The sequence below is a fragment of the Hippoglossus stenolepis genome, chromosome 20, assembly GCF_022539355.2.
Source record: "Hippoglossus stenolepis isolate QCI-W04-F060 chromosome 20, HSTE1.2, whole genome shotgun sequence".
In the NCBI taxonomy this organism is placed as follows: domain Eukaryota; kingdom Metazoa; phylum Chordata; class Actinopteri; order Pleuronectiformes; family Pleuronectidae; genus Hippoglossus; species Hippoglossus stenolepis.
This window is the reverse complement of record NC_061502.1, coordinates 16,759,596-16,774,138: the sequence shown is the minus strand read 5'-3', so window position 1 is coordinate 16,774,138 and position 14,543 is coordinate 16,759,596. Positions and strand designations below refer to the sequence as shown.

General features: G+C 43.3%; 1 protein-coding gene across 1 annotated transcript in view; it reads right to left on the bottom strand.

Moving 5' to 3' along the window:
• The window catches only part of lama2 (laminin, alpha 2), a 138,572-nt gene that overhangs the window by 40,534 nt on the left and 83,495 nt on the right, over positions 1-14,543 (bottom strand). Inside the window, 12 exon segments of the mRNA XM_047338003.1 lie at positions 57-168; positions 2,001-2,099; positions 2,874-3,016; positions 5,760-5,953; positions 6,283-6,369; positions 6,498-6,622; positions 9,202-9,354; positions 10,834-10,951; positions 11,234-11,352; positions 11,540-11,725; positions 11,830-12,006; positions 14,238-14,381. Of these exon segments, the coding sequence (XP_047193959.1) occupies positions 57-168; positions 2,001-2,099; positions 2,874-3,016; positions 5,760-5,953; positions 6,283-6,369; positions 6,498-6,622; positions 9,202-9,354; positions 10,834-10,951; positions 11,234-11,352; positions 11,540-11,725; positions 11,830-12,006; positions 14,238-14,381 (1,657 nt within the window).

The following is a 14,543-nucleotide window of genomic DNA, read 5'->3' as shown; positions in this document are numbered from 1 at the left end:
CCAGTTGGCAGGAGAGTGTGCGGAGGCAGTTAATGGACGAGGGGTGGTGTTGGTACCTTGAGCTCCCAGCAGCGTGTCCCTGATGAACTGCTCCAGGTCTTCGGCTCGTTTATGAATCCTGTCGGCGTCGTCCTCGACCTGCTCTCCATCAGCAGACACCTTAGTGGCCTGGACGCACACAGACACACACACCGGCCATGAAATAACAAACAATGTTTAATAAGTGAACATATTGATTTCTCTCTAACAAGGGGAGGAAAAGGATGGAGGGCTGAGTTGTTGGATGTGAAAAGGATGACGGACAATGACGGCTGTATGTACACACAATCGATATTATTGAGTCTGTGTGTGTGTGGGTGTGTGTGTGTTTGCATTCTCAACCTACAGATACAAAGGGATGGGTGTATTATTTAAAAGACAACACAACCTCTCTCTTACACACGTGGACACACACACAGGACGAGGAATATGAGAAATGCATGACGGACGTGAAAACACACCCTCACACACAAACACACCGTTTAACACACAACAACATACAGCAGGTAATTGTTGTTGACAAAACCACACTGTGTCATTTGAGCTGTGTGTGTGTGTGTGTGTGTGTGTGTGTGTGTGTGTGTGTGTGTGTGTGTGTGTGTGTGTGTGTGTGTGTGTGTGTGTGTGTGTGTGTGTGTGTGTGTGTGTGTGTGTGTGATGGGGGTGTGGGCGATAGCATCACTGTCAACAAATGTCAAAGCCCCGGTCCCTAAAAGGCTGATGCTTGACAGCGTGAATGTTATTTTTCTCTGCTCGTAGACTCCCCCCATACAAAGCGTGTTTTTCTATTTTGGTTAACTCTTCTTCTGAGACATGACTGTGACTCTAAAGGCTGTGAAGGGAAAAACAACAAAAAAAGTCTGTATAGATTGTGTGTGAGGGTAAAGACGTAGAAATGCTTTCAGCTGTTTACTGAATAGGTTTAATACAAAAACAAGAAAAATGATTTATTCAAAACACTCCTTCCACAAACAGGCCTATCAGGCACAGTCCTGTTAATCTATTCATATCCTGTATCTGATGATATTTGTCTGTTACCAGCAAATGGGGGAGAAACACTGCGGAGCTGCAGGGGCCCTGGAAGCTCTCAATTTGTGTCGACATTTCTGTGATGATTTAATTGAATTTTAGTTCTGGAATATGCAGAATTAAAGACCAACATCAAGTGACATGATACGGGTCTGAAAAGGCATCGTGTCGAGGTCTTGTTCACAAAGCAAACAAGAAACACAAGGATGTGGATGTTCTCCTGATCAACAGTTGGTGGCAGTAGCACAGGAAACGATGCACAAACGGAGGCAGTGAGGAAGACTGCATCAAACACATGGAGGGTTGCAATATTTTAAAAGAAAACTGGCTTCGAGGATGGAAATGTTCTCAATATGTTTGTTCAACTAAGTTAGAAATAAGACTTTTAAAGCTGCTGCTTTGTTTTATAATGCAAAAACTCAATTTTGAAGTGAATCCCTGTGTCCAAATCCAGTTCTTATACTTATAGATACTCTATTTGTGCTAATTACATGTTGCACAATCCTAAAAACATTGTCCCATAGCACCGTATCCCCTTGTGTTTATTCTGCTCAGCTGGTTTCTTCTAAAAGTTCTGACACTTGATCAACATAAAAAAGGTCTTAAAAGCTAAAAAGAAAGAGGCTGAATTGTTTTCTGTGCAGCTTTCATGTCAATAAACACACTGCAGAACTGGTTATATTGTTTTTGTGTGCTGCCACTACAATGATCCTTGTCGTATATAAATGACTAGACTCTGCTGTTCTTTGAAAATAAGTGTTTAAGTGCCTTAAACTAAAACCTCCCACCCTGCCTCAGTCTACATCTGCTCCTTCTCATTATGCTGCAGACAGACAGGGGAAGACGGTGAAAGGAGGATCAAGAAGATAGAGAGGAAGACAATGACAGAGACTTAAGTGGAGCAAAGAGGAGAAGACGTAAAGTGTCTGTACCCTGCTGTGCAGCTGGTCCATCTCAACCACCAGTGATCCCAGGTTGGAGTCGGCCAGTTGCAGTAATCTCTCCGGAGCTTTCTGAGGCGACAGCATGTGCTGCAGGGGGAGAAACACAGAGCGATGGAGGAATTACAGAGAGAAGCGTCTGACACATTCTGGCCTCGGGCTACAGGCTTTTTGAACCGCCGGGGCTTCTTTGCTGTAGAGCCAAAACCGAAGATGAGCGAGTGAGGGCAGGAGGCGAAGAGAGCGAGAGAACAAGAGAACACACACATCTGATGAAAAAAAAAACGATATATTGTGACTATGTCAAGGCCAACGTGGTAATGACATAATTTAAATGCAAAAATTAGTTTGTGAAATTGCAATCTAGCCACAGTTCGTAACTTCATTGGAAATACGGAACGTTGTTAATCAAGTGTAGCGGCAGAGGAAAGCAAGTTGTTGACTGTGTATTTGTATTCGTGGAGGAGGTAATTAAGGAAGAACGGAAGGTCTTAGTATCCTTAACACTCGAAAAACAGACTCATAAAGAAAATGAGAATGCCTCTTCCTGCTGAAAAGTAATTTCCACAAGGAAGGAAAAACAGAAAACGTATCTGAGGTCATTTTCAGACACTGTTGCTAAGAAGCCAGTATTTCCAAAGACTCATATAACTGATCATGTGCTAAACATTCACGTGAAAATATACAAAAAAATCGACATAGATTCAAAATAAAGTTAAAGGGGACATATGATGCTTTTCAGTTGTGTGTTCTACAGTTTCAGTTTGCATGTAAAAGATCTGCATAGTTTAAAAAGCCCAAAGTAGCCCTGTGGTAAAGGGAGCTTGTGACATCGCGATTCTACGGTGGCAGGTTTTCTTTTACCTTGAGTTCCTCCGTCATGTTCTCGAAGCGGTACAACATCTTATAAGGTGGCGGGAGGGGCGTGGTCAGCGTGACCTCAGTGATGATGCGATACAGGCGGTCCATGTCGCTGATCAACAGACCCGAGCACTCGTCGTCACAGGCTACAGACACAAAAACACAGAGTCAGTAGATCTAGTTGAGAGGTTTACACACACTCCACTTGTGATTGTGACGCTCTGTGTGTGTGTGTGTGTGTGTGTGTGTGTGTGTGTGTGTGTGTGTTTGGACTTTTAGAGAGTTGGAAGAGAGAAATGAGAGGAAGGACGAAAGTCAACCACATGTATTTTTTACGCCCAGATCTCTGTTGATATGCTTCATTTGTGAGTCTGTAAACAAATCAGTGTGTGATGGTGGCGACTGCTCCAGTTTTCATGTTTAAGGAATTAGACGAACGGGGCTGTCGATGCTTGAAACACAGAGGCGCACACACTGCAGGCTAAACACACACACACACACACACACACACACACACACACACACACACACACACACACACACACACACACACATGCTCACCAGGGAATTCACCCAGACACACACACACACACACATTTGTCTACACGTGTGTGTGCGCGCGTGCGAATTCCTTTTCCCTTCTATAGCCCGAGGCTGATTTATTGCAGAAATTAAAATTTATGACAGAGAAAATCAAAGGTAAATTAAATTAAATAAAAAGTCCTTCTATTCAAGCAAAATATGACAAAACCAGAACGCACAAATACAGCAATGCATTCCAGCAGTCACATGCTTTCCACACAAACACACACACACACACACACAAACTAAATGTACTGTATATGCAAATCATGGTGCACGGCTGTGTGGAGCGTGAGGAAGCTGCTGCTGGACTCCAAAGGCTTGTCAAGGAATAAGTTGACGCTCCACGACACAACTGGGAAACTGTTGATGAAACTTATGTTTGGGGAAAGTTTGGGACGAACGGCAGCAGCCGTAGAACGTATAGAAAGAAGCACAACGCGTGTCCACTTCCATTCTGAGGATGGAGACGCGGTATCGAGGTCCCTTGACCTTTTAGTTTGATCCACCTCCCATCTACTAAAATGGGAGAGGTGGGATTTATGACCTATAGTGCAGCCAGCCCCCAGTTGGCTTCAATTTTGGGGAGCAGTCATGTCGTCCATCTTTATAAACAGTCTGTGTATCATGTATATACGAACATGGAAAAACATAATCCCTGCAGTCAAGTACAGTGCAGGGGAGCATTGTGATTTAATGATTGAAGCCGGGTGATGCAGCAGGACGCCAAACGGTGCAGTAGATGTAATACTGAATGATTTCAAACAAAGAAAATCCACTTTCTGGAGAGACCAGACCTTCACTAAGTGTAAAGCAGGTGGAGCAGGTCTGTGGGACTGAATCTGCAGCTACCAGAAGTGCGTATTTGTGGTTATTGTTGGGTTCACTTACTTTTTCCAGCAGCAGCAGCGTCAGTGCTTAATGACACACATGAGGTTTTAATTGTTTTGTTAGCAAAGCACAATGAGTTTGTCTTCACTGACGACGCAGATCAAGATCGAATCACATTCATGACAAATTATTGCAGTAAAACCAGGTCGTTTTAAAAGGTTCACGTACTTTTTCTTGCTTCTCTAAGCAGATTTCCAGTGAATTTAGTAATAACCGGAGGCCAAATTACTTTTTCACCTGAAAAATGAATTTTTACCTCTCGTTTGGATGTGGGCAGCATTTAAATATGCAGCCCATTACATCACAGACTGAAATTTAGCTGCATTACTATGCAAATGAACACAGCCGGTGTGAGCTACCTGCATTTCCCTCACTCAAGACGCCCGACGCCCAACCTGCTTGGTTGCATTGTGCATTTGACGGAATCGGAAAAAAGGGCTGAGAGAGAAACGTGCAGCGGCTCCATGTAAACCATCAGGACTTGTGATTATAGTCTGGATGTGGAGGCAACCGGTTCTGTGTCAGGTTGCACTGCAGCACTCACATTGCCAATTTATGAACACACGCTTTGTGTCTGCAACACAAAGACCTGAGCAAACACTTTCCTCTCTGACCCGACAGCAGCAATTTCACATCAGCCTCTGTCTCACAACCTTTCTCCCACGTTCTCACTCGTGCACTTACCTCCAGACGTGCTAATGGAACCGAATTGGCCCCGGCCATTAACTTTAAATTAGCTCCAAATGACATTGAAATTATTCTCTAAATGACTCGAATCTGACTTTTGCCACGATCCCGTCTCCCATGGCAACTGGAGAAAAGAGGGGTTTGACTTCTCATTTGAATTTCACTGCCAAAATAAAGTAGAAATATAAACACCAGGTGTCAACACTGGGTAGAAGAGAATAGGAGACAGAGACAGGCAGGGTGTCTGCAGGGTTCATTAAAGGTGACACCCATTTCTGTTCTGCACTCCTCAGGTTTCTGGTTCAATCAATGGAATTAGGATTCATATTCTGATAATTACGTCCGTATTTCCAGTAAAGTTATACCTTCCTTATACATTTGGTGCAGATCCAGACAAATGCATGGGAATAATTCATGGGTCTTGATGAGAAAAAGAAATCTGATATTATATCTATGAGTGTGCAATTTGGTGCAGATCCAAATAAAAATCCGGGTCTAATGAGTTTAAATGTGGTTTCATAAGGGGACTGTTGGGCCTTAGTGGAAATATATCTTCTCTACTTAGTGCCACTCTACTTTCTTTTGAAACCTTGAGCTCTCTATCATAACTTTTAACCTTCAGACAACCTGAGAGAAACACAGCGAAAGAAAGATGGAAATAAAACCAGAAAAATCCAAAGATAAACACAAAAGTGAGTGAGATTAAGAGAAGCTGTGTGTTAGTCTTACAGATGATCCCAGCAGGTCCACACACATGCCGGTCCATGCACTGGTCGCACGACTGTCCCGATGCCCCCGCCCTGCAGCGGCATTGGCCCGTAACGGGGTCGCACGGTCCGGGCAGCGCCCCCCACGCGTAACACTTACACTCCTCGCAGCGGCCGCCCGGCATCCTCGGGTTGCCGTGGTAACCAGTGGCACATCTGGGCAGAGGAGTCATAGCAAGAAGGGGGACGTGTTATTGTTGCAAACACATTAAAGCAGGTGACAAAGGTGCATCTGGAATCCTCCAGCAGCTGTAGATAAAGTAACTTAACTACAAACTTCTTCACTGAGCACAAAAAGAACAAATGATCTCAGTCCCCCACCAGAAGTTTATTCTTTCTACTTGCGTCACCTTGGATTACACAGTTTTGTCCTTTTGCCTCGTGCATTAGATTCATTATCTGTACGGCATTAAAATTTCATGAGTTCTAAGCTCATCTTGCTTTTCGATAATAATGGGAGGATAGTGAGACACTCTCTGTCTGACCTCTCGCAGTGTTTGCCCTCGTATCCCTCAGGACAGGAGGAGCAGCGGTAGTCGTCAAATCCCTCCGCAACACAGGTGGGACTGAAACTAGACACAGGAATAGAGGCGTTACTCAGAATTACACTTTTAAAACTAAACATTACAACATGATGCATGATCGGTACATTATGCTACTTAATGAAGAGCACTGCCCAAAACAAACAGAGACAGTTTACTTGTTCTCTGGGTCGGTGAGGGGGCAGGCGCAGGGTTTGCAGTCGTCAGAGAAACCTCGGACGACCCCGTAGAATCCTGGAGCGCAGCGCTCGCACCGATCGCCCTCTGTGTTGTCCTGACACTTCTACACACACACAAACACACAAATACAAACATCTTAACTTCTATTAACTTTCCTCAACGCTCCGTGACCCAACATGTGGGTGTGATTCTTCACCCGGCACGAGTTCTTGGTAAGTGTGGTTGGTTTTAAATACAGAATTTGATGTAATGTCCGCAGCTGGAACACAATAACAAAAAGCTTTTCATCTTCTTGAGCTAAATTTCTAATTAAATTAACTGGAGTTAAGCTACACTTGTATCTGTTGTACTTGAATTTTGCCACTGGCACGTTGAGAAGGAGACAAAACATTTGCCTGTGAAAGAAAAGGAAAACGATATATGATAGGTTCCATTCCTGGAATTAAAGAAATTAGTATAACTCTTATAACCACTGTCCTTTCACTTCTTGAATAATAGCAGAAACTTTTGCTTTGCAGTGAGTTGATGAATTCAGACTCTGGTGGTGAAATATCTGACACCTTGTTTGGCAACATTAAAAAACCGCCTGTCTCAAATTGTATTTTCCTCCAGAGACAAAAACATGAAAATTACCTCATCAGGTGTCTTTTTTATTGACTTTTATTTTTCAGGTAAAAATCAATTGAGCAGTCGCCGTCTTTACGTGCACGCACACGCACACGCACACACACACACACACACACACACACACACACACACACACACACACACACACACACAGCCTCACTGGGAAGTACCCACGTGTGACTGCAGCTGCCTCTGCAGCAGCTCTACTGGAGCAGTGGGGAAAAATCACTAATCATTTCTTTTTGCCACCCACGGTTCCTGAGCCGTTCGAGGACCAAACTTTTATCCAGTCTGGTCTCATCCTGATAGGAAAACGTATCTGTCCATACACAGTAATGAATGTGTTTTTTGGGGCCCAGTCCCACTCCTGCGTGATGAGACCCTGCACAGCAGTGACCACCTACTGACAGGTGCGATCTCACACGTCAAAGACAGATTTAATAGGCTTCCTTTCTCAAAAACAGGCCATGAAAACACCTTATTTTTGAAGCATCATTTCACTGCCCTGTTATGATGAGAATAACCATAGGTAACCATGCATAACCACATATATACCTAAACAATAGTGATAATGTCACTATTTTCAGCTGCAACTGCATATAAACACACACACACACAGGTTTGTGCAGCATCCTTATCAAGACTTTACATTGACTTCCATTCATTGTGTTCAGCCTTAAACAAAACCGTATTCCTAACCTTAACCAAACCACAATTCATGTCTTCACCTTAACTTTAACCAGGACCTCACCAATTAAGCTTTGGTCCTCATGAGGTGTTAATGCTGCTTATAGGCAACATCAAAAAGTACACAAACACACACACATACACACACACACCCCCTATTCATACTTGTAGTCTGACAATACAATATGTGCACATTGTCTACACAAAAACACTGACGCAGACCCGAGTGACTCAAGCCCACACACTGTGCAATCAATCACACACACACACACACACAAACACACACACATATTGTAGACTCATGTACATATACCAAACACAAACATGCAGATCTCTCCTCTTCACGTCCCCGGGGTCCTGTCTTGTCGTGTTCGCCTTGTTTGTTGAAAATGGGAACTTCAATCACTGCAACAGGAAGTCGCCTCTTAACGAGCCAAGTCATTTCCATTAACTTCCTGTGTTTCTCGTTACCGCTAATTACCACAGAAACAAACTCGTTTAGCATTTTCAATTTAGCCCCGCTCGGTTCGCAAAATGCTAATGACACCGTTATGGAGAGCGAGATGGAAACGGGTGAGGGAGAGAGAGAGAGAAATGGCTCGGAGGCACCGAGATGCAGGAATCAAGACACCAGAGGAGGGAGGGGGAGAGAAAAGGAGAGAGAAACAAATTGGCAAAACTAGAGAAAATTAAGGAGAGGTGCGAAAGAGACAGAGAGGAGTGGGAGAGGGGGAACAGGGGGAGAAATGAGGGAATTGTGGCTAAAAGACAAAAAGAATGGCAGAGAGATGAAAAGGACACAGAGGACGAGCAAATGCATAATTGAGGATGAGGGGGAGAGAATTTGGGTGAGAGAACGGGGCAGAGAATAGAAAGAGAAAATTAGAAATGTGTGGAGGAGGAGCGACGGAAGGAGAAACAATAGAAGGAAGGAGAGAGGATTAAATGGAGAGGAGATGAAGTAGGTTTGCAGAGAAACAGAAAACAGGAGAAACGACAGGAAACGCTCGAATCTACAGGAGAGCACAACTAGAAGTCCCTGCACCTGCTTACCAGAAAAAAACCTGTTGAATACATGTTTGAGGTTTACAAGTCAGATTTATTATCCTAAATATGTTGTGTAAGTGTAAAACTTTTGTCTTCTCTCAGTCTGAAAGCAGAGATCAACTTTCGGGTCGGATCCAGGGGAGAGGAAATTACACGAAATATGAATCAGCCCAGGGTCGTTAATTATTGCAGGGCTAATTACAGTACCTGACATCACGCACACACACACACACACACACACACACACACACACACACACACACACACACACACACACACACACACACACACACACACACACACACACACACTCTCATTTACCTGGCATATGGATGTCTCGGGGTCACAGGTGGAAGAGTGCCCACTGCACTGGCACTGCACACAGCTGCCCATGCCGGCAGCGTTGGGCACTCTGGATGCCGGAGCAGATGTCAGGGAGCCGGTGCGGAGCCGGTAGAAACCCGCAGCACACTCCTGCACACGGGGAGCGGCAGAGACAAAGAGGAAGAAGAAGAGACGTGGGATTATAAAAAGGAATGGAGAACAACCCTGTAAACACCCTGTAACACTCAGATCTGTTGTTCTCATGGGAAACACACACGCATCACATCACAACTGTTGACCACTCTCTCTTTCACACACACATACTCACAATTAAGAGTCATTCCCTTCAGTAACTTTTCAACACACACACGCCCACACCCTGATACCCGCCCCACACACACACACACACACACACACAAGGTAACTCACTCTCCCTCTCTCTCCTGTTCAGTAATAATTAATGGAGTCCATTTAAAGAGCCATCTGTTCCCTCCGCTCGCGCTAAACGCCCGTTTAAAAATACTTTATTAACAACGACGGCAGCTACAAATAGAACGGCCATCTGTCAGCCGAGCCCTCCACGACCCGAACATTTCAAGTTTAGCTACCGTTTGCCATTTGGCTTCCATTTTGGCTCTTTTTCAAACACGATCTGTGGCTTCGAAATTATGAACTCCGCTAATATTTTGCGGGGGGGCTTCTGTGCTCCCTGAGTAAAGGGGCGTCAAAGTGAAACAGAGGTTGAAAAACACAGTTAAAAGTTTGCGTGCTCCTTTGAGATTAACACAATAACGCCTAAATTACTGTCGGGCGCCGCCGTCCAGCAGAATTGCCCCGAAGCGGCGGCGCTGTATATCATAAGCCGTCTCTGCAAAATCCTCATTACAGTAAAGATTGAGTCACTGCTTTATGCTTTCTGTGGCTTAAGAGCAGGAGCCGGACACCGCTGGAAGTCAATTGCTCCGACAATATCAAACTAAAATAAAATAATTACGTTTTTTAAAATATGAAAAAGTCTGAAAGGCGCCGCAGAGGCTTAAACTCTGAACTAAATGTAAATTGGAATATTTGAGATAGTATTGAAAGCCGAGGCCGTGACCTCCGTGTTTACATTCTCTCTGAGTAGAAAAGGCAGCACACAAGAAAAACATCGCTCCTCTGGGAGCTGGGTTCAGCTCGCTCGGCAATTAATGTTTGTATTAATACCAGATACAAAATGTGGGGTTTTTAAACTTGTGACAATATTAACATGGTCTTGCCGTGATATTTCTCTTTGATATATTATTACATCAGCCGAGGAGGTTATGTTTTCACCCCTGTCCACTGGTTTGTTTGTTTTTCAGCAAGATAACGATAAAAACTACTGAACTGATTTCCATGAAATTCAATATCAACAAACATCGAAAATCTACTTCTACGACTTTTCTTTGCAGTTTCTCCTTTGCTATTGTACAGTACTGGATGCTCTTCAAAATGCTACTGCAATTAACTGATCACTCGTATTGAATTACTGAAATACTGTCTGGGGAAGTAAATGTTTTATAGATGCAGGTCTTCATGTGTGGGCATCCGTACGTGTGTGTGTGTGTGTGTGTGTGTGTGTGTGTGTGTGTGTGTGTGTGTGCTCACCTCACAAGACAGTCCGGAGTATCCCGTTGGACAGTCACATTTTTCTATCTGACGGGCTTTCTCACTCTCTTTGGTCGATCGGCCGTCCTCTGCCACTGTGAGACTGATCTCTGAAATACTGAGGGACAGAGACATCCATTAAAACAGATATGAACATCTGTCTGTGGACACCAGAGCGACGGTACTTTTCTTTACATCATTTCAAAGTAGATAAAATGACAGATTTCATTATGTTAGATATCCACATGGAGCTGTAATGATTATTAGTAGCAGATATATATATATTTCTGTTGAGTAAAACGTCTTTAGCATAGATGATTTTAATATTTATTCATGGACGTCACTGTGCAGAGCTGCATTGAACAATATGAGTGTGTGTATGTGTGTGTGTGTGTGTTACCGGCTGTGTCTCATCAAGTTGCCGTGGGATGCCTTAATTAGGATGTATTCCACATAGAACAAAATGTCCATGAAGTCCTCTCGAGTCATGGACCTGCCATCTGCATACTTCCACTCATGCTGCACACACACACACACACACACACACACACACACACACACACACACACAAAATGTTACCACTATCGCCATCTATTAGCAATGCTATAACTCCTGTTCCTATTGATCAAAACATTTAAAAGCTTATTCTTAACTCTTAAAAAAAACATTTTTCCACATGCAACTTTTATCTCAAGCTCTAGTTCACCTCCGTCATGTCGATCTCGTGGCGGGTGAGCTGACCAATCTGGAGTCCCGGTACGTGGCGTGTCATCACGACGCTGCGGCTGGGACCGCCCTTGATGATGACCTGAGGCTCGTAGGAGGAGGGGCCAGTTTCATCTCTGGCCTCGTAATACACCGCGTATTTCAACTGACCACCGTACGCTGTGATCTAAAGAAAAGACATATACACGTGATAAAAGACGTCTTAATATCTGAAAACTGCCCTCGAGGTTGGATTAATAAAATCTTGAGAAGGTCATTATTGTTTCCTACCATGGAGCCTTTGAACTGCTCGGGCAGTTTCCAGTAGTAGGGTTCAGAGAGGGTTGGCGCCACCAGCTCCGAGTGGACAAGGATCTCCGGGTGCTGGAAGCTCACGCCTCTCCTCGTCTCAACGCTGTTGGATTTGTCCACCAGGGGGAGCACTGTCTGCTCCGGCTTCAGCGTTAACTACAGTGAGGCACACAACAGTGAGGTTGACATTGAGCCTATTGAAGGAGAACCAAGACTTTGCTGTAAAAGAAATAGGATTCATTTAAATGGTGTTGACTGGTTACCCATAGAGTTTGGTGTTCACCTCCTCCATGTTAGTGGATGCAACATGGATCAAACAAAAAAAGTTAAGTTTGTAAGTTTTCCTCAAAGATGCTTTCTGTCCTTTTCGGTAGTTCTGCTCAGTTACAGCTGAGACTGACTCGTGACTTCATTTTTGGACAACAGGAGGAAATGGAGACGTATTATCCATCGTAATTAAATAGTTAATTGTCTGATATTTACTGGAAAATTATATTTATCAGGAGAATAAGTGTTGTTTCCCCATTAATGTGTGAAATCTGTGATTTTGTGGTGATTTTATGGTGAAGGGAACAAAACTGTACACTAACCCAGGGTTTTATAATAATTGCGTTATTGTTAATCAGCAATTCTAAATGAAAAGTGTTGTTGCTCTTTTCAATGTGACGACTGCTCCTTTGCTGGCTTTCTCTGGCTTATTATTGTTCAAGGTCTGTCAAAGAAATTTCAATTCAGAATTTAACCTTAAACTGATTTCATCTCTGTGTCTCTGGCATCTGATACGAGAATCATATTTGAGTTATTACCGACTGGCTGAGGAAACTCAAGCCCTTTTCTTTCTCCTTCTCCTTCTCCCACTTCAGGTGTTGATACTTCAATATGACCTGAATAATATCAGGGTTTATTATTGACTGTGGGTTGTGGTTGAGTGGACCAATTTAAAAATAGCTTCATCCGCTGGAGCCTGGATCTCTCTCTCCGCCGCCGTCGTCCACCACTGTCGAAATTGTGTGAATAATATGAAGGAGCTGACTTTGGTTGAGTGGAATCGGAAAAGAATCTTAAATCTATTAACTCACAATAGCGCGCGGACACACCGGCGGTACGAGCTGCATAATGAAGAGGAAGCTGCATGTGGGATGGGAGATTGCCAATTTCAGTCTTAAGTATTAGTTATAATGAATTAAATTCCAAACATTAATATATTTGATCTAAATTGTCGTTTGCAATTTGCTCAATAAAACTGTGATATCTCATAAGTAGCAGGAATAGTGTGAATAGTGTATGTAGGAAAAAGGAAATGTAGTTGAGGCTCGATATAATACAGTTTAACCATAAACATCATTATAAATAGATATAGATAAATAAAAAACACAAATACAACCAAACACCTTTTTTAAGGAGAAAGAGATTTTTCTTTTTAGTTTTTTGCTGAATGACATTAGTGCAGATTTGTAGATCAGTATTTAACAACCAGTAAATATTCACCCACAGAGAAAAATACCACAAAATAGGTTGCATGTGTGTATATGTATGTCAGAATACACGTGTGTGTCTGTTTGCGCATGTGAATGGATGTAGACAGTGTTTGTGTAGTGTATGGTGTCTAGATATGGTGACTGAGGGCATGCGTGTGTGTTTGTGTGTCTGTGTGTGTGTGCGCATGTCCCTCTCCACTCAGTGTAATCTCACGATTCAGTGGTTCAAAGAAAATCTCCCTCTTTCCAATAAACTCTCAATTTTTCCTCTCAATTTTTCCTCTCTCTCTCTCTCTCTCTCTCTCTCTCTCTCTCTCTCTCTCTGTGTGAACAATAAATGAAGTGAATGTTTGTCGTTCAAATGAAACGTCTCTCGCCACACTCCATCCCAAAACACTGTCGGTTACCATGGAAACGCCAGGTTTATCGCTGATGGCAACCGTTTCTGATATGCAGAGGCTTTATTAAAAAAAAAAAACAGGCTGCCACTCAAACAGCTGGATAGGAAACTTGCTGAGTATGTGGTGATGTCACTTTGTTATAGAATGTGTGATTGTATCCATGACGTAATGTATGAGCCAGGCCAGGTCCTAATTTAACAAGTTTGCGTTTGATTAGTTTTGATGATGGTGTAGAAAGTAATAAGGAATTTAATGTGCTGTGTATTTAAATTTGCCATATACGCTATCGTCCATTTTGAAAATCTACACCTTTCAGAGAGAGTGGAGATTAAGCCAATAAAACCATCTGCCCTCTGATTGGCAGTTTGACCAGGATTAGAGATTGTCATTGTCCAATCAGATTCAGGTGTTAAAAACAGGGTAATATTCACATAGTCTCCTATCGTCTTATTTCTAAATGAAAAGACGTCCGACAGGAAGTGAAACAAAGTGAGATGCGTCGACTCACCCACATCCGGATCAGCCCCTGAGCCTCAGTGCAGGACTCTGTGAGGCCGTAGCAGTAACACTTGCTGCAGCCCAGTGGGTTTCGCACCGACAACCCAAACGCGTTGGGCTTACAGCGGTCGCAGTTGTCTCCCTCCACGTTCGCCTGGAATGAGGAACAAACACAATGTTGAATGTTGTGGTGGAAACGTTTGGTGACATGAGCCACTTACAGGAAACCTGATTCAAACTCAAAGCGTCTTATCTTTTATTAAATTAACATCCACACTCTTGCAGCGTTGGATTCGGGATTTAACACCTTGCTCCA